This window comes from Brassica napus, chromosome C4 (genome assembly GCF_020379485.1).
Source record: "Brassica napus cultivar Da-Ae chromosome C4, Da-Ae, whole genome shotgun sequence".
Taxonomy (NCBI): Eukaryota; Viridiplantae; Streptophyta; class Magnoliopsida; order Brassicales; family Brassicaceae; genus Brassica; species Brassica napus.
The window spans coordinates 52,802,114-52,819,363 of NC_063447.1; the positions used below are offsets into that span (position 1 = coordinate 52,802,114).

At 34.9% G+C, this 17,250-nt stretch overlaps 2 protein-coding genes across 4 annotated transcripts; one reads left to right on the plus strand and one right to left on the minus strand.

The window, feature by feature from the left end:
* Positions 1–2,385: 2,385 nt before the first annotated feature.
* Positions 2,386–8,063, minus strand: LOC106446924 (kinesin-like protein KIN-5A). 3 transcript variants are annotated; one of them, XM_022701281.2, is made up of 22 exons: positions 7,894–7,994; positions 7,639–7,731; positions 7,347–7,553; positions 7,091–7,220; positions 6,848–7,003; positions 6,300–6,776; positions 6,093–6,190; positions 5,842–5,998; positions 5,701–5,770; positions 5,547–5,623; positions 5,401–5,454; positions 5,240–5,320; positions 5,043–5,154; positions 4,848–4,934; positions 4,588–4,763; positions 4,338–4,499; positions 3,991–4,257; positions 3,624–3,913; positions 3,439–3,540; positions 3,250–3,359; positions 3,018–3,169; positions 2,386–2,829 (listed from the first exon to the last, which is right to left on the minus strand). In XM_022701281.2, the coding sequence occupies exons 3-22, from the start codon at positions 7,517–7,519 to the stop codon at positions 2,620–2,622; spliced, it is 3,141 nt and encodes a 1,046-aa protein (XP_022557002.2). In that variant the 5' UTR covers positions 7,520–7,553; positions 7,639–7,731; positions 7,894–7,994; the 3' UTR covers positions 2,386–2,619. The 3 variants fall into 3 exon arrangements, with proteins under 3 accessions (XP_022557002.2, XP_013744201.2, XP_013744198.2); XM_013888747.3 differs by lacking the exon at positions 7,639–7,731 and having other exon boundaries at positions 3,250–3,356; positions 7,894–8,063; XM_013888744.3 differs by lacking the exon at positions 7,639–7,731 and having other exon boundaries at positions 7,894–8,063.
* Positions 8,064–13,097: 5,034 nt separating this feature from the next.
* LOC106450374 (agamous-like MADS-box protein AGL62) lies at positions 13,098–14,951 on the plus strand. The gene is made up of 2 exons (XM_048754122.1): positions 13,098–13,971; positions 14,381–14,951. The coding sequence occupies exons 1-2, from the start codon at positions 13,666–13,668 to the stop codon at positions 14,795–14,797; spliced, it is 723 nt and encodes a 240-aa protein (XP_048610079.1). The 5' UTR covers positions 13,098–13,665; the 3' UTR covers positions 14,798–14,951.
* The last annotated feature ends 2,299 nt before the right edge of the window (positions 14,952–17,250 follow it).

The window sequence follows — 17,250 nt, forward strand, 5'->3', positions numbered from 1 at the left end:
AGCAAATGTCTAAAATAGCTAAAATATATTCAAAACACCAAAATCCTTAAAATATCTATTGATTTTCTATCCAAATATTCAAATCAAAACAATTTATATGTTAATTTTAGCTATTTTGACATATATTATACAAATTTATATGTAATATATTATTTTGTTTTATAGATTTTGAGAAATTGTAAGCATATAATGAATATTAAAATTTTTAAAATAATTTAAATGAGTTATCCGAACCCGAACCGAATCCGCAAAGATCTGAAACCGAACCCGAACCGAAATTTAGAAATATCTGAATGGGGCTGAAATCTTTAAACCCGAAAACCCGAATAGATCCGAACTGAACCCGAATGAGTACCCGAAGGCCCACCCCTAAAAATACTCTATAGATATCTCATCAATCTAATGCCAATAACTTTAAGATAATTAATTTATATAGCTAAATAAACAAAACTTAACCAACTATATATGAAATCACATGTAGCATTAGAGTCGATAACAAGTTTTTAAACAAGTTCATATTCTCTTTTCATAACAATAAGTCGACTGTTGGGATACTTTGAATAAAGAGAAATTGGGCTGTATAACATGAAAAAGGCTTAATTCACGGAGTAACCAATTTTTTTTAAATATTCCTATATACACTATTACATTTACATAATAATATTGTATTAGCCTTCCTTTTCACCGGCACAAAAAAAATTAATTAATGGTTATTGATCGTGAAAGATAAAACGTGGCTCTTTGTTACTCAGACACTCTCACAAAATAATTTTTTTATTGCTGATATTTGGAAAATTGAATAGATTTTTTCAAAATAGATTTGAGCAAAGAAGATGTTACGGACTACGTTCCCGGAAAGTTTTGTGGAGGAAAAAACCAGTTTAGGAGGCTTTGTCAATGACGGAAAGGAGATGCTTCTCAGATTCCAAAAGCGACAGTAGCAAGAACACGAAATCTCTGTTGTATGTGGGAGACGATGAACAACTTTTGTGATTGTATTCTATTCTATGCATATAAAATATAAATATATATATTTTGTTATACGTTATATTCTGTTACTATACTATTTTATCGTTCCATTCCAATTGTTGGTTAATAAAAAATGCTCTATTTTGTTTAGAAATATGATTTGTAATTTTCTTAAATTCTAACTATTTTTACATTTATATGTAAAAATTGTATTGTGATCAATATTGTATAGTTTAATATTACATAATGTAATTTAATATTACATAATATTATGCACATTTAAGATTTTGATATTTGGGTTTAGGGTTTATATTTGGGTTTAGTATTTAGAAGATGGAGGGGTATGATTGGGGTCAACATTAATTTCTTACATGCAATCACATACATTTCATAATTTCACCAATATGTACTATGTTATTTATTTTGTTCCATTATATTTGGGTTTAGAGTTTACATTTGGGTTTAGAGTTTATACTTGGATTTAGGATTTATTGATTAGAGCTTAGGGTGTAATATTTAGGGTTTGTGGTGGGATTAGGGATAACTAGAGTTGGAATATGTTTAGTATTTAAAGGTTGTAGATGAAGTTATAATCTTATATTATTTCGGTGATATGGAATAGAATATTCGATGCATATCTATGTGGTTAATAAATATATATCTGGATGATTTCTCCAAGAAAAATACAGCACCTACTTTTTCACTTGCAACTGGAAACCTTTTAATCGACATGGCAAAACCAGATAAAATGGAATACAAATGTCTCACATTGTATTTCAAAATCAATGTTACTCACCTAATTTATCTCTTAAACATGGCTATTACACAAATAAGCCCAATAAACTAGCATACGATATATTCTTCTAGAACCTTCCTTCAAAATACTCTATATGGCTAACGGCTAGCTGGTTTATGAGTGGTCGTGGTCTTGTAAGTTTGGTAGGTCGTCATATTGCCATGGAAATTACAAGAAAGTGATATTTAAGCCAGCAACACAAACGTACAAGGTGTAATATATAATAGTGGGATAGTTTACGCTCTTACTACATCAGAAAAAGACTCCTGAATCCATATGAATCATGTTGTTAGAACATATGAAATAGAGCTAAGAAAAATGTTTCCTTCCTTGCTTTGTTCATATCGTGTAAAGAAGCTACACTGAAACCTCTATAAATTAATAATGTTGGGATTACACCAAAACTATAAATTTTTTATCAATTTATAGAGATATTAATTTATCGATATATTAATTGAACCAAAAATTTAATTTGAAACTATGAAATTATATTATTTTATAGAAATTTTGTAGTGTATGTTAATTTATAGAGTATTAATTTAAAGAATTTATACTGTATATTTAGACTCGAGGGTTGAACAATATACTTGCTTGCAGCTTTTTGGTTTGCAAAGTGTTCATGGAAACGTTCAAAATAGTATTATTACTTGTTATTTTGAATCATAGATGAAATCAAATTTAGGTACTTACCTGTTATAATAATAAAAACGGTTGAACAAAAAAAAACGTAAAATATAACTAAAGTGCGGGTTCAAAAAAAAGAAACAAATGGAGAGATTTGTTTGTCGCTATACAAACTCTTTCTCGTGTTCCTATTAATCTCACGGTAGCCGACATATCCTTCGTTTTTTTTTTCAGTTGATGGCTGTTAACGGAGGTCGACCACCGTTACTAACGTGTTTCGCTTCTCCGTTAGATTGCTGCATTTGTTTGGGCGACTTGGAAGAATCATGAAAAGCCTTCAACAATTCCTCAAACGATGGCGTTTTAAGTTCCTCAATCGAGTCAGCCGTTGGTATGTTGTACTGTCTCTTCCTCGGCGTTGAGCTTGTTGCTTCATCCACCTAAGTAAACATAAAACATAATTTAAATAAATCCATTTCCAAATTCAGTCATGTATACATATGATTAAATTTTAAATAATCCGTCCAAATTCAGTCATGTATATCCCTAACATGATTAAATAAGAATGACTACCAAAGTAAATATATAAACGCAATTTAAATAATCCTTTTCAAAATTTAACCATTACCTTGTATTCGCGACCAAGACATTTCCCTGTGTTCTCTTTGATTTCGACAACATTGTTGTCATGGTGAGTTCTTAATTCTTTCAAGCTTCCATAAGTAGGAGCTATGGTGGAATTAATATCAGCCGAAGCGTCTTTATCAAGCTGTAACGAGTCTGCAAAACCAAAAAGATTTAAATCAACTGATAGAATCAAGAAACTATAATAAATGTATGAGGCAAATCGAATCACTTACTGTCAATGGATGAGAGGATATCTCTGTTTGCAGAATCAGCTTCGCTTAGAGTGTTCGAAACTGCAGACGATAACTGAGCTCGTAGTTTCTCATTGTTTTCTTTGGCTCTTCTGGTTTATACATGGAGAAGATTAAGATTGAATGTGTATGGAAGGAGGATGTAAAAGTATATATAGTATGGTTCATTACCGAACAAGAGAATCTGCGTTTCCAACATTCCTCTTTTCTAGATCGACCAATGATTCTTGTGCAGTCTTCCATTGTTGAGTTCCAGTTCTTGAATCTTCAAGGCTGAGGGAAAAATCAATAATGGCTCAGATAATTAATAAACCACATTAGAAGTAATAAACTTATGAAATAAAAGTGTGATTTACCATTTTAGAAGTATTTTCTGCATATCTTCCTTTGCAACCTCAACTGCAGAGATGTTATCGAGATGATGAGACTCTGCTTGGACCATGTGAGCGTTCCACTGGACTTTGACGGAGGAAGCTGATTCTTGCATTGCAGACATTTCTTGCTGCAACGCACCGGTTTGTGAAGATGATCCTTCGCGGATATCTTGCACAGCTATCTGAACCAACTCTTTCTTCCTTGCGTGTGAGCTTGCTAGTAACTCTGCAACTTTCTCAAGCATTTGTTTCTCTTCATTTGCAATTGATTCCTGAAGGGCAAAAAGCATAATTCGTTATAAAAGGCTTGTGTTGTAGAATTAGATAAGGAGAAATAGCAAAAACCAACCTCGAATTTCTTTGTGAATGCTGATAGTTTCTGCTCGTTCACGTTTTGGGCGTCTTCTGCTAGCTTTGTTAGCTTACATGCGTGCGTGTCTAGAGTCTTGAAGAAGTCCAACATCACCTCGGAGACGGACTTAGCAGACTCAATTGATCGGGAATGCAAATTGCGCTGTTGCTGTGTGAATGCAGAGAGCTTCTCCTCTTGATTGTGAAGGCTACTTTGAAGCCCTTCGAGTAGGGAGTGAGCCTCTGATGTAAACCCTTTGAACATCTGATTCAACACATGTTGATAAGGTCAAAAAAATCAATATCAACGAAATTGACTACATGATTGAGAGATTCTCTTCTTACATCTTCTAGTGCACAAGAATGTTTTGTCACGTCCGAGTTCAAGTCATTCAAAGTCGTTTGGCTGTCTTTATCCAGAGTCACTGCTATATCATCTAAAGACTTGATGCCTGAGTTGTACCTTTCCTTCAACTGTGCTAAACTTCCCCGTAAAGTTTCAGTTGCCTGCAAAGAAGACCATGTGTAAACATTATTTCAAGATAGATATAACAGACAGAGAGGTACGGGAAAATAATTTCTTTTCATGTTTTACCTCTGTCTTTGCAGACACGAAAGATGCCATAACTTTCTCCATGTCTTGCAATTGTTTTTCCTGCTGAGTCACTGAACCTGCCACACTGCTGTTCAAGACTTCAAGTTGCGTTAGCAATTGTGATTGAAACTCCTGGATGAGCGATCTATTGCTGTCTTCAATCTTGTCCTTTCTCTCTGGAATCATCATCCATCAATAAGCTTAGTTTAGTTTTCAGAGAGTGATGACAATAATGGGAGAGAAGAAAGAGAGCCACAAACCAATTTTGGCGAACAAGTTAGAAACATCAGATGCGGCATTTTCCAACTCTGCCTGAAGCTCGACAGCACGGTCAACAAGTGTTTTCTCTGAGAAAATGTGACAAGGTTAAACCTATGTTTCATTAAACATATAATGAATTGAAGAAATTAATTCATCTCGTAACCACACCATTAGACAGATGAAAACCAATTTACCTGATTTAAGGAGATTGGATATCAAGTACTCTTTTTCCTTGATTGTTGCAACTGCCTGTCTATGTTTTTCTTCGAGATCTAACAATGCTTGTTCCGTTTCCCGGAGCTTTTTCTAAATACAAGAAGTTAATCCTTGCAGGAATAAGTACAAGAAGCAGGTCAGTGGACAAGCCAGAGCAAGAACTTGTGATAGATACCTCAGTCTTATCAAGCTTCTCCCTTAGTCCAGCAGTTACAAGCTGTTCCGCATTGTACAGCTCTTGAAGCTCAATTATTTGCTACATTTAACAGTCACAATAGTAAGCAATACTTGGGTAGCATGAACTACAATATAATCCTTTCAAATTGAACAGCTTACCTTGTCTTTAGCTTCACCCTCTACTTCCATTTGCTCTATCTTTTCAGCCATAGCCTGCAGCAACCAATAAAGAATGAAGTCTGAGTCTATCTTCTTCTAAAAATTTTAATAGACAAGAGGTATTTATTGCATAATAAAAACTGTACCTTTTTCTCGGCTTCTTCTTGAGTGTACCTCTCCTTTGGAATATAAATTCCATTTTTCTCCCTTGCAGCATAGACCTCTGAACAAGCCAAGAACAAACGCATCAGTATTCGGTAACTGAAGGAGGATCCAAACTATGTTGTTACCAATAGATACCTTGCTTCAAACGTTCAATCTCTCCATACAAATCTTTCATAATAGCTGATTTCATCATCTTCTGGTTAACCTGAATGCAGAAGGAGCAGTATTACATAACTAAACTGGCAGAGTCAACAGATCGAGATGTGTGTTACGGACCTCTGGTTTATTTTTGATGTGTTTCGCACGGTGTGCATAATCAAGGGTGCTGAGTGTTTCTTCGAGACAGTGAACAGAGGGTGATACTGTAGCAATCACGCATGTTTTTGTTTTTCCTCCCAAAGAGTCTCTCAATAATCTTGTCAACTTGCTTTCTCTGAAATTTGATGCATATAATTAATTGATTAGAGAACTATCGAGCATGTCTTGAATGTTATAGAGAGATAAGATACTTGGGCAACAAATCTTACCTATATGGAATATGACCAGAGTGTTCAACCAACGCATTTATGACACGTCCGAGTGTGAGCAAACTTTTGTTGATCTCTCCAGCTTCCCTGGCTCTGCCCTGCAATGTAGAGACTCATGTTATTTAGTAAAATCATCCAGGCATTTCTGTACATGTCTAATTCGCAGCATCAGTATATAAGAGGAGAAATTATGTATGGGTTATATACCTCTCGAGCACCAGATCGTGAAATATTCTCCGAACCAGCAAGATCAACCAGATTTAGCTTTCCACTTTTGACAATCTCTTCCCCCTCTGGTGTACATTCCTTAATGTGGATTGTAACAGAAAATATTGAATGAGATCTACTACTTTGCTTGTTGAGAAGAGTCTCTGCAGTGCGTCTCTTGGCTGACCCTTTCTCCAAGACTTTGTAAATCTCATCAGCAGTAGACACGATTTCTTCTTCCAACCCTCGCACAAAAACGCCACCTTTCCCATCTTCCATGAGGGCCAGAGGCTTCTTTGATTTGTCATCTGCGAATTTTGTTTCTTCCGGAGCTAAAAGGTCCGTAAGTTCTTCATTGTAGAGCTCAAGAAACGAAACTTTCAAACTGTATTCAGCAGCGCTTTGTGCTTCCAGAATATCAAATATCTGCTTAACCGCTCTAGGGATAACACCTGCATCACTCGGGATTTCACCGTTCTAGCAAGAAAACCAAAATGAGGACATCAGTGAAGATGCTATTCATGTACTTGAAATGGTGGTTGGCTTACCTTTTTTCTAGCTCCACCTTCCATTGTGTATGTCTTCCCAGTCCCTGTCTGCCCGTATGCAAAGATGGTGCAGTTATACCCATCAAGAACCTCAAAAACAATGGGAGAAACTGCTTGATGATACAAGTCCTTCTGTTGGGACGTTGGGCCAAAAACCTAACAGATTCAAAAATCCAAGAAACTGTAAGCAACTAATACAAGCATAGCAGCATAGGCAATCTAAAAAGCCTTTAAATATTAAACCTTGTCAAACAAGAAGGTCTTATCAATCTGCTTCCCAGCAATATTCTGAGCCACCGCCACTTCTTTTTTCCGGTCATTGCAGGTGAGCACCGCAGGCGTTTGTAACCTCGTCTCCTCCGAGTTAAATGGTCTGAAATCATCACAAAACCAACAAACCGTAGTGAAGATTATTAAGCTCAAGAATACACACACACAAGGTGTTGTTATTAATTAATCGTCCTGCCTTTTAAAAAAAGGATAGTTTGAAACAACGTACCTGCAACGAACAATAACCTGTATATTCACACCCTTCTCTTTCTCACTCTTGTTAAACGAGTTTGAGTTTCCGTCAGCTGATCTGAGATCTCGATTCGACTTATCAGTAGAACGTGGCGTTTGACATGGAGACTTCACGGAACCTCCTCCTCTTTTACCATTGTTAGCATCCATAGATCCGCCTTCTTGTTTCTATAGCTCCGTATCACTGCATCAATGGTAAGTAAGTCAAGGATCCCACACAAATAAGATTTAAAAATCGCAATCAAGAGAGCTCAAAAAGCTCCACTGACCTAACGAATCGATCAATAGTAGCAATGAGTCAACTAATCACGCCCTAAACGCAATGCTATCTAAAAACTCAAAAGGAGCCAACGAATCGTGACCTAGAAACATAAACAAACGAAAAAACGAATCCGCATTATCGATTAAATCGAAGTTTCTACCGACGAATCATGCGTTGAATCGTGAAACTGCGATTAGAAAACGAGAATGGGAGATTGAAATGCTTAAAATGCGTCTCTGGAATCACCAGAAAAAAGATATACCGATGAAACGATGGAGATTTTTGTTTCTGATTTCTTCGAAGCAATCTCGGAGACTCACAAATCGTTTTTCGAAAATATTGTGGCGATGGATTGGTGAGAGAGGAATATAGAGAGAGAGAGAGAGAGAGACGCTTGAATTAAAAGAGATTATTATTATTTTTTTTTTTTTAAACAAGAACGTTACGGCAGGCGCTCGGGCGTTTGACTTGTTACACGCCAATGGAGCTGACGGCGTTAAGTTTTTAGCCGTTATGTTGTAAAAATCCGTGATCCAACCGTTGTGAAAAAGGACAACACGGAAAATATAAAGAAAAGCCTGGCCCCAATTTGAAAACTTTCGAATATTTAGTTTTTTTTTGAAATTTTTTTTTGTTTTGACCCTAATTATTCTTAGAATTAGTGGTTTGCCCATAATGTTTACTTTGTTATATTAAAACATTGTCATTTCTGTTTTTTTTTCCTTATTAAAACCTCAGCAACCGTGATAAAATGTTCGTTTTTAAATGCCATTCTAAAGATTTGATTTTTGCAATAATCAATTCAATAAGTTAGTGATCGTTATATAGATCATACTCAACTCTTCAAAAGAAATACATGCAGTTAAATAAGTTGCAAAAAATCTTTATAAATTTTATCTTATTATTGACTCCTGATTCTTCTTAGAAATAAGTGGTTTGCCCATAATGTTTTCTTTGTTAATTAATACATCGTCATTTGTGTGTTTTTTTTTTCAAACCTACAATTTTACCAAAGTTCAACAAACGCAAGAATATTATTACATTGGTAAAATGTTCATTTCTATTATGACATCCTAATTATTTGTTTTTTCTCCAGTAACTAATTCATTAAGTTAGTGCCTAGTAATGTTTACAAAAGTTAATCTGTAGACTGATAGCTTTAAATAAGTTGAAAAATCTTTAGATCTTTTACAATACTAGAATTGTAGGATATGGCTACTAGCAAAGTACAGAGAGACACTCCAAGTGCGCATATGTTCGATCAAATGTTTATATAAAGTTGTAACAAAGTTCTCAGTATGGGATCCATTTTCATATGTATGATAAACTTCCTATATGAAAGTCAATAATGTCATAACACAACCTCCCACCCCCAAAAGTATGTTTCATCATCAAAATAGCATGTTTCACAAAAAAAAGTACACGTTTCAAAAAAACAATTATTACAAAAATCTTAATCTTTTTTTGTGCAACTACAAAAATCTGAATCAGTTCGAGAAATTGTATGTCAACGGAAAATAAAAAAGTTGGCCTCACGTCGACGGAATAACTCACGTGACTTGATTTCACTAGGTAGCCCGGAAAAGACTTCGTCAATAGTTTTTCAATGTGTATTATAGTTTTTAATTCACTTGGTTATACCAAGATAAGGCTTTGGGAAATGGTTTTAGTTTTCTGATTTCTATAGTGGTTTGCCTGAAATCTAAAATACGCATTGATTCTTTGTAGAAAAATTCTTAAAGGCTAAAAAGGAGGAATGTCATCCTCATTACATTGTGGTCTTGGTTGCATCTGGTCTTGTCTAGTTGTAATATAGAGCTGTAGCTAGTCGCGAATTGGTGAACGGCTGAAAAATCCTTATTTCTCAAAAAAAAAACTCATCCTACTTGATTTAGGTCAGGCATGGCAACCTGGTCCGTCGGCAAATCAAAGAATAAACCATTTTTTTCCAAGTTGGTTTGGAATTCTATTTGTATTGCTAGGCCTCCCAAACCTTGGGCTGCCTTGGTACCACAAGGATATTATTTCTTGGCACGCAACAGCAACTTGGCTTTTCATCCGGAATAAGAACCCTACTTTTGATCAACTCGCTACTTGGGATGAGGACATGGAGCCTATCTGTCTGCTATGTGGTGTTCAGGATGAATCCCGAAACGACTTATTCTTTGAATGTTCCTACTTCTCTATATTATTTGGTGTGATGTCAAGAACAGGTTTCATCTCCTAACTTCTCCTTACGCTTGGAGTGATATTCTCTTATGAGTGCCTAATGTCCATGGAAACTATAAAGTGAAACTGGCGGTTCTACAAGCTTGGCAGGCTGCCATTTATGAAATCTGGTGTGAGAGGAACCAAAGATTAGATGATGGGCTATCCTTAACTCCTTCCGTGTTGTAAGATACATTACTTCATCCCTCATAGATAAATGTTCAGTTATGTCTTTCGGGACGGGTTGTCACAAAAAAGTCAGGTCAATTGGTGATAACTTGTCCTGTGAGGGACAGGTTGTCACAAAAAAATCGGGTCAATTGGTGATAACTTATCCTGTGAGAATATTGTCAAAAGGTGAAGTTTTGGGTTCAAGGAACGCGAAGCGCACCAATAGCCTACATGGAACAGTCAGTGAAGGCTCACATGTTCACATGTGAAGGGTTAGGGTCGGTGTCCTGCAAAGCTGTGAGTCTGGGTCCACGGGACGGATTGTCACATGTCTATTGCAGGTCATGCCCATGGTCTATGTTTAGCTAACATCTGGTTTGACCCGCCCTAGCTGCTCTTTTTTTTTTACTTTTAGGTTTTAACATATTTTATGATGTAGCGGAAGTTACGATAACGCAAGTAACCTATTGATTCTAAGAATACCAAGGAGACGGTGCCTTCTTGAACTCGTTGAGATCTACACATCTACGAAAACAAAGTTGAGATACTCTTCTCAGTGCTTAACAAAAACTCTTTATAAAAATATCAATTTCAATAATCTGAATACAAACTTAAAGCCTAAACGGCTATATATAAGAAAACCATAAAACCCTAAAATAATAAAATTAATTATCTAAAATAATTAATAAAATAAATGATAAGATATTAAGAATATTTTCAAATATCTATCTACATCATTTTAGTCAGATAGATATGAATGTATCAGTTAATAGGATACTCAATTTCAATATCTAGTTAAGTAGGCAGTTTGTCAAAATCTATGTACAATTTGTAGTTGTGTATGTAATATTAATAAATTTTGTTAGAGATACTTGTAAATCATCATGTTTTTATTAAAAATAATATGAAAATTTCATAAAAATATCCCAGCTAACTTTCATTAATCACTTTAATATCTCTATTACCCAATCTAATATTTTAACTAATTATATCTTTCATTTTAATACACTAGCTTTAAAACTGTGTTTATTTTAATATTTGAACTATGTTTATTTTAATCAAAATATTGTTAAGTTTTAAACAAAATTTAAAAAATCTCCCAAATCAAAAAAAATATCTTTAAAATTTCTAATTTTATTTTAAATGTTAAAAATAAAAGAAACTAAATTATGGATAATTTTAAAGCATTTCTAATGAATACTATTTTTCTCTCTAGAGAAAAAAAAATAATATTCCATAGGAGATGATCTTAGGACAGTAGATACTAGATGTCTAAGATGTAACAAACATCAAGTAATCAATAACATGCCAAAGGCTTTTTGAAAACCCAAGTCCTAGATGATTATAACATGAAAAAGATAAATACATTCACTACGAAATTCTACACTTTTCCCCGTAACGAACTGAAAATCGCAAATTTGTATTCTTTAATAAGTTTGAAATATGCTGTCAAAAAATAAAAAGTGAGAAATATTTTTTGTTTGGTTTTCATTAGCCCATAAGTATTTTTGGGCCAGTCCTCACTTAAAACATGTAAATGGCATATATAATCCATATAATCAAAATCCATTAGATGACGAAAATTGGAGCCATTCGAATGTAGGCACAATGAACAGATGGTTCCGTCACTTGTCAGGGCCGGTTTAACATTCTGAAGGGTCCCTTGAACAAAACAATATTTTGGGCCCTATACCTAATAATTTTAATTTATAATTAAAATATTATTAAAAATACTAAATTTTTAAAACAAATTAGCAAAATTTATTATTTTCGTTTGTATTTTAATTTTTTATAAGAACTTAGTTTAGTACATCATTAAATATCGTCTAAATTAACACTATAATACCCAAAGAATATGGGTCTTTATTATAAAAAAAAAATATATATATATATATAGATCCTTTATATTATTAAAATTTAATGGACTTTTGGTGGGTTCTGAGACGGGCGCACTGTTTTTCCTCCCCTATCAAGCCGGCCTGCACTTGTTTGAAGCATTGTATAGAATTAACAGCAGTTTGGAGGAATTTGCATTCCCCAACTAATCAACCTATCTTAGTTTCAAAAAAATAATAATAATCAACCTATCTTGCTAGATATGATAACAGAGCATATGATGGAATGATTTGGAACTCTTCACGTGAACCAATGATTAACTGGTCTTGCAAAGTATCGTTTGCCCATTGTGTATTTTAAAAAGTAGAATATATGGACCTAATCAAGAACTCTCATGTGTGCCAATACAACGTGTATGGTCACCATGGTACTAGCTCGGCGAGCAGGGCCAGCTTACTAGGGGAGATGGACATATGGTGATAAGGCCTATAGTCCAACCCTTATTCTAATAATTAAGTATATTTTATTTTTATACAAAAAACTATTTTATGAATCATTTGTCAAATACTATTATGAATCATGTGCTGTAGACACACTATATGTAAAGAATGTGGTACGATTTGTAATTATGTATAAGTAAATTTTACAAAATATTATATTTCATGAATCTCTAAAATATATAGAACTTGCGAGGGATGAGGATATATTTAAAGTACTTTTATAAAACAAGGTTTTTAAGCATTAACATCCAATGCAAATACATAGTAGTAATTAGGGGTGGACACTTTACACGATATTTGAAGCCGCATCCGAACCCGATCTGAAAAACCTGAACCGAAATCCGAACCGAAGTAGCAAAATATCCGAACGGGTATTGAATTAGGAGATATTGGATATCCGAACCCGAACGGGTAATATCCGAACCCGAATGGATATCCGAAGCTATGTATAATTAACATTATATTTCTAGTTTACATGTCTCATTTTATATAAAATATTTATATTGATACTACACATACTTTAAGTTCATATGATATACATACAATTATGGAGAAATTATTTGCTACTCACTTAAAATGCATGTCAAACTTTTTATTTCAAGAATTAACAAAAAGTTACATCCAAAATTTAAAAATAATAACCAAATTAATGTATTTTTAGTTTCAAAATGTTATGTCCAAATCTATTAACTATTTAATCTATTAAAAAAATTAGTTAAGTGAAAGTTATATTTTTAAATACAATAAATTTGAGAAATGAAAATTTTAATTTTTTTTTTTTCAAAATCTAAATATTCGAACCCGATCCGAAATAACCGAATCCGAACTAAAAATACTCGAACCCGACTCGAAGTACAGAAATATCCAAATGGGTTCTGCACTTCTATACCGAAATACCCGATCCGAACCCGAAAATGTAACCGAACGCCCACCCCTAGTAGTAATTATAAGCAATGACATTTAAAATTTTCTTATAGCATAAATACTAATTGTAAGATTCAAAATATAGTAAATAGTGTAATTTGTATTTCCTGAAAATGAATAGATACATTTGACAGATCATTGTGCACTGTAACATATAAAATGATTCCCAAATATCATAATTTTCATCCTAATATGTACTATATAGGATAACTATTGTAAGCTTGAACTGGTAATTAATATACAAATTCTATATATGTTAGAATCTTTAAAGATAATTTACTTAAAATGACTTTACATATTATATCATGAAGGTAACACATCCTTATAAATATAAGATCTATTCTACTTTATAATATCATGTTTTGTAGCTTATATGTTAAAACGAAACTTGGAAAATGGCGAGAAGCAGAAAAGGTCGTCGAAAGATACAGATCGTAAAAATGGAGAAAGATAGTGACCTTCAAGTTACGTATTCAAAAAGAAGACAAGGTCTTTTTAAAAAAGCTAGCGAGCTTTGCACCTTATGTGGTGTAGAAATTGGAATACTTGTGTTTTCACCTGGTCGGAAAGTATTTTCCTTTGGTAATCCAGATGTTAGATATGTATTTAACCGTTTCAAAATTTATCACCAGAATCCTTTTCAGCTTACTGAATTTGGTCCAAGCGCAACTATCCGAGATCTTAACAGCATACTCAGTCAGGTAAACATCAAATTTTTGTTGTTTTCTAAGAATATAAATAAGTTATTTAAATGTATATACTCCAAACCATACTTTATAAAAAATCGATCTTTATATATATATATATATATATATATATATATATATGTGTGTGTGTGTGTGTGTGTGTAATTTACGCTATGGCATGAACAATGGAGAATTGATTATTAAGTAAATGTGCAAAGTTTTCTAACTCATTATATAGGATATAATGGAAAATATATTTAATTTTAAAAAGGTTGTATGTTCATTTTTATAGTTAGATCGTGTTGTTTCAAAAGCTATAATCATATTTATATAAGCGCCGTTTGTTTCCATGACTAAAATATGTTTATTTCTTAATTACATGTAGAAGCATTGATTGCTTACACACGATATATTATTATTGCAGGAGCTGGTAAAGCTTGAAAAGGAGAAAGCAAGGAGGAAAATTTTGGAGAAGATTAGAATTCAGAGAGAAGAAACAGATAAATGGTGGGAGAAACCTCCCAGTGAACTTAACTTGCGTCAAAACGCTTGTCTAATAAGTGTTTTGGAAAATCTGAGGATGAATTTGGGAAGTCCACGCTTCCAACAAGCAATGGTTCCTCAGAATTACTGTGGTGGAAGTAATAACAACATTGTTGGTGGCGGTAATACCGATCCTCTCGACGAAAGAAGCATGTTCGATGTGAATGCGTTCAACTACAATCCCAACATGATGATTCCTAATCAAGGACCAATGTTAGGATATAACAACATTAAGTTTGAGGTGTTTGATCCGATATACAATATGAATTGGCCTGAATATAAGCACGGTCCCTACTAGGACCAAGATCGGAGGGACGAAGGAAGAGGCAAGAAGAAACCTCATAGCATCAATCAACATAATCCCAATCATGGTTTTCATCGCATTCATCATGTTTAAACTTAGCTTTTTGCTTGTGTTGTCTGTTTTAATAATTATCTATCCATAAGAGATTTGTTTCAGTTTGTTTCATTTTCTTTTCCTGTTTTTGTTGGTTCTTTGTGTTCGTTTTGGATGAATATTTAATATATAATTTTCATCTCCAAATTTTATTGATAGTTTTTTTTTTTGTATTTTTATCCTTAACTAATATATATAATATAATGTAAATTACATCCCCCATTAAGAGTTGAAAGCTTTAATAAGTTAAAAATGATTTCATAGGAGATAGAATTTTGACTTTGATACAGATTGTTCCGAGTTGATCAAAAATCTTGTATCTCCACCTATGTATACTGTGAGATTTATAGAGTTCTCTTCTCTGGTTGTGTTTGTGTGTGTATAAACTCCAATGGAGAAAGATGAGAGCTTGCTCTAGGTGATTTAGAAAGAGAGATTGATGAGAGTGTTTACGAGAGAATAAGAGACTTAGGAACAGAGATTAAGAGACTGAGAGATTAGGAGAATAAGAGATTAGAGATTAGGGTTTCAGATTCAAGAACAAGTTTTCATTTCCATGAAGTGGAGAGGAGAAATCCCCCTTACTCCCTTAAAGCTTTACAAAACGTCACCAATAGGTTTATATATGCTTTTACAATCTGCAAACTCATAAACCTATATCTAATGGCTCATAATAGATTTGAAGGATGGACGGTTCAGATGGAGAGTTGGTATGGCTTCATCTGATTGGTTAAACTCTCTTTGCTGTCTGATTGGTTTATTTGAATCTGGTCAAGTAGAGACCAGCCTCTTATTGGCTCCTTTTAGGCTCCTGAATGTTCCCATGTATCTGTCCAGATACATGGTCAATACACAGCTCATGGACAGCTTGCACAGCCTGTCACTTATCCACAAACAGTCCCATGACTTAGAGAAAGACAATGACACCCCTTATGATCAGAATCACCTCTTTGCTTCTTCACACACTTAGCTCACGAGTTGCTTCTTCCTTGGGATGCAAGTTAGGTCTTGTTACAAACATCAGGGTGTGTACGAAATGTTTTCCTGACCGTACCAACGCCCTAATTTTGCACAAGACCTAAAATGTCTCAAATGAGTGAGTTATGCTTCTCGGGTCGATCCCAGTCCGTACAGGTCCGTACGGCCTCGTCCCGGTCTCGCCCTATATTTGCACACTCGCCCATTTGCTCCTAAACCATCTTCTAAGTCCCTCCTGGACTTGGCCCTATCTTTGCACAACCCTTAGGACACTTCTGGAGACCTTCAGACACTTCAGGACTCTTGATAGACAATCTCTATAAGACTTGTCCTATCTTTGCACCAAACCCAAACTCCTCTATACTTCTCCTTTGACTCCATTTCTTTTCTTCAAATTAACACTCCCCCTCAAGCTTGACTCTAGCTGATCCTAAGTCAAGCTTGGAACCTTGAAGAACTTCCTCATTAAAAACCTCACCAAGGAAAACCCTTTGGGACAAAACTTTGATGAGGGAAAAATAGTAAAGTCTCCAAGACCTAGGGATTGGCCAGTGAGTCTTTGTGCCTTACCAACAATGTAAGGGGAACAAAGACTCTGGATCATGGCCCTCATGTGATGCAAGATAGAACCCACTCCTCTTGCTCATCATCAACACTTCTTGTACTCTTCTTCAGACAGATCTTGGTCTCTCCTCCTTTCTCACAACCTTCTTGTTGTGAACAAGTGCTCGAACTACCAGATCTTCCTTGATAGATACACCCTGAGTCTTGGCTGCTTCTTCTTCATGAGTCACCACCATGTTACTAAAACCTTCATGAGAATGCTTCAGCTGTAGTACCAAGACTGCTCTTCTCTTGAGGCCGCCTTGGAGATCGCTTCACCCTTCTTCATCATGCTTCATAACCGGCCTGCTCCTCTTCTTGAATAACCACCAAGTACTCTCAGATCATGTAAGCTTCAACACTCCCCCTCAAGCTTGAGACTCTCACAGGAACAAGCTTGGATGGATAGCTTCATGATCTGCACCATTACTCCATTGCAACACCTTCTGAACTCGCCATCTTCATGGAGTGCTTGTGGAAGCTTCAACTACCTCTTCAGCCACCTCACACTAGAAGCCGCACTGATAGAGTCTTCATCTTCTCACAGCCAAGAGTGCTCTGAACACTCTTTTGCCTAGACACGCCACTGCCTAGATCCGGATGGCTCCTTCTTCTTCAGTTGCTTGCAATGGACCTTCTGAACCTTCTTGATCCGACTGATAGCTCACTAAAATCCCCTCCTCAAGCTTGGATTGAGTATAAGTCCAAGCTTGCAAGTGAGCTTTTGTGAGACTTAACACCAGTGGCGCATCACCACTTCTGTATCAACTCTC

Excerpts from the sequence above, each read along its gene's own strand:
- LOC106446924 (XM_013888744.3), bottom strand. The coding sequence starts at position 7,519 with ATGGATGCTAACAATGGTAAAAGAGGAGGAGGTTCCGTGAAGTCTCCA. Across the intron at positions 4,764-4,847 it reads TAACTTGTTCGCCAAAATTG|AGAGAAAGGACAAGATTGAA; the intron begins GTTTGTGGCTCT and ends TGATGATTCCAG. Across the intron at positions 4,258-4,337 it reads ATTCTTGTGCACTAGAAGAT|ATGTTCAAAGGGTTTACATC; the intron begins GTAAGAAGAGAA and ends GTGTTGAATCAG.
- LOC106450374 (XM_048754122.1), top strand. The coding sequence starts at position 13,666 with ATGGCGAGAAGCAGAAAAGGTCGTCGAAAGATACAGATCGTAAAAATG. Across the intron at positions 13,972-14,380 it reads TTAACAGCATACTCAGTCAG|GAGCTGGTAAAGCTTGAAAA; the intron begins GTAAACATCAAA and ends TTATTATTGCAG.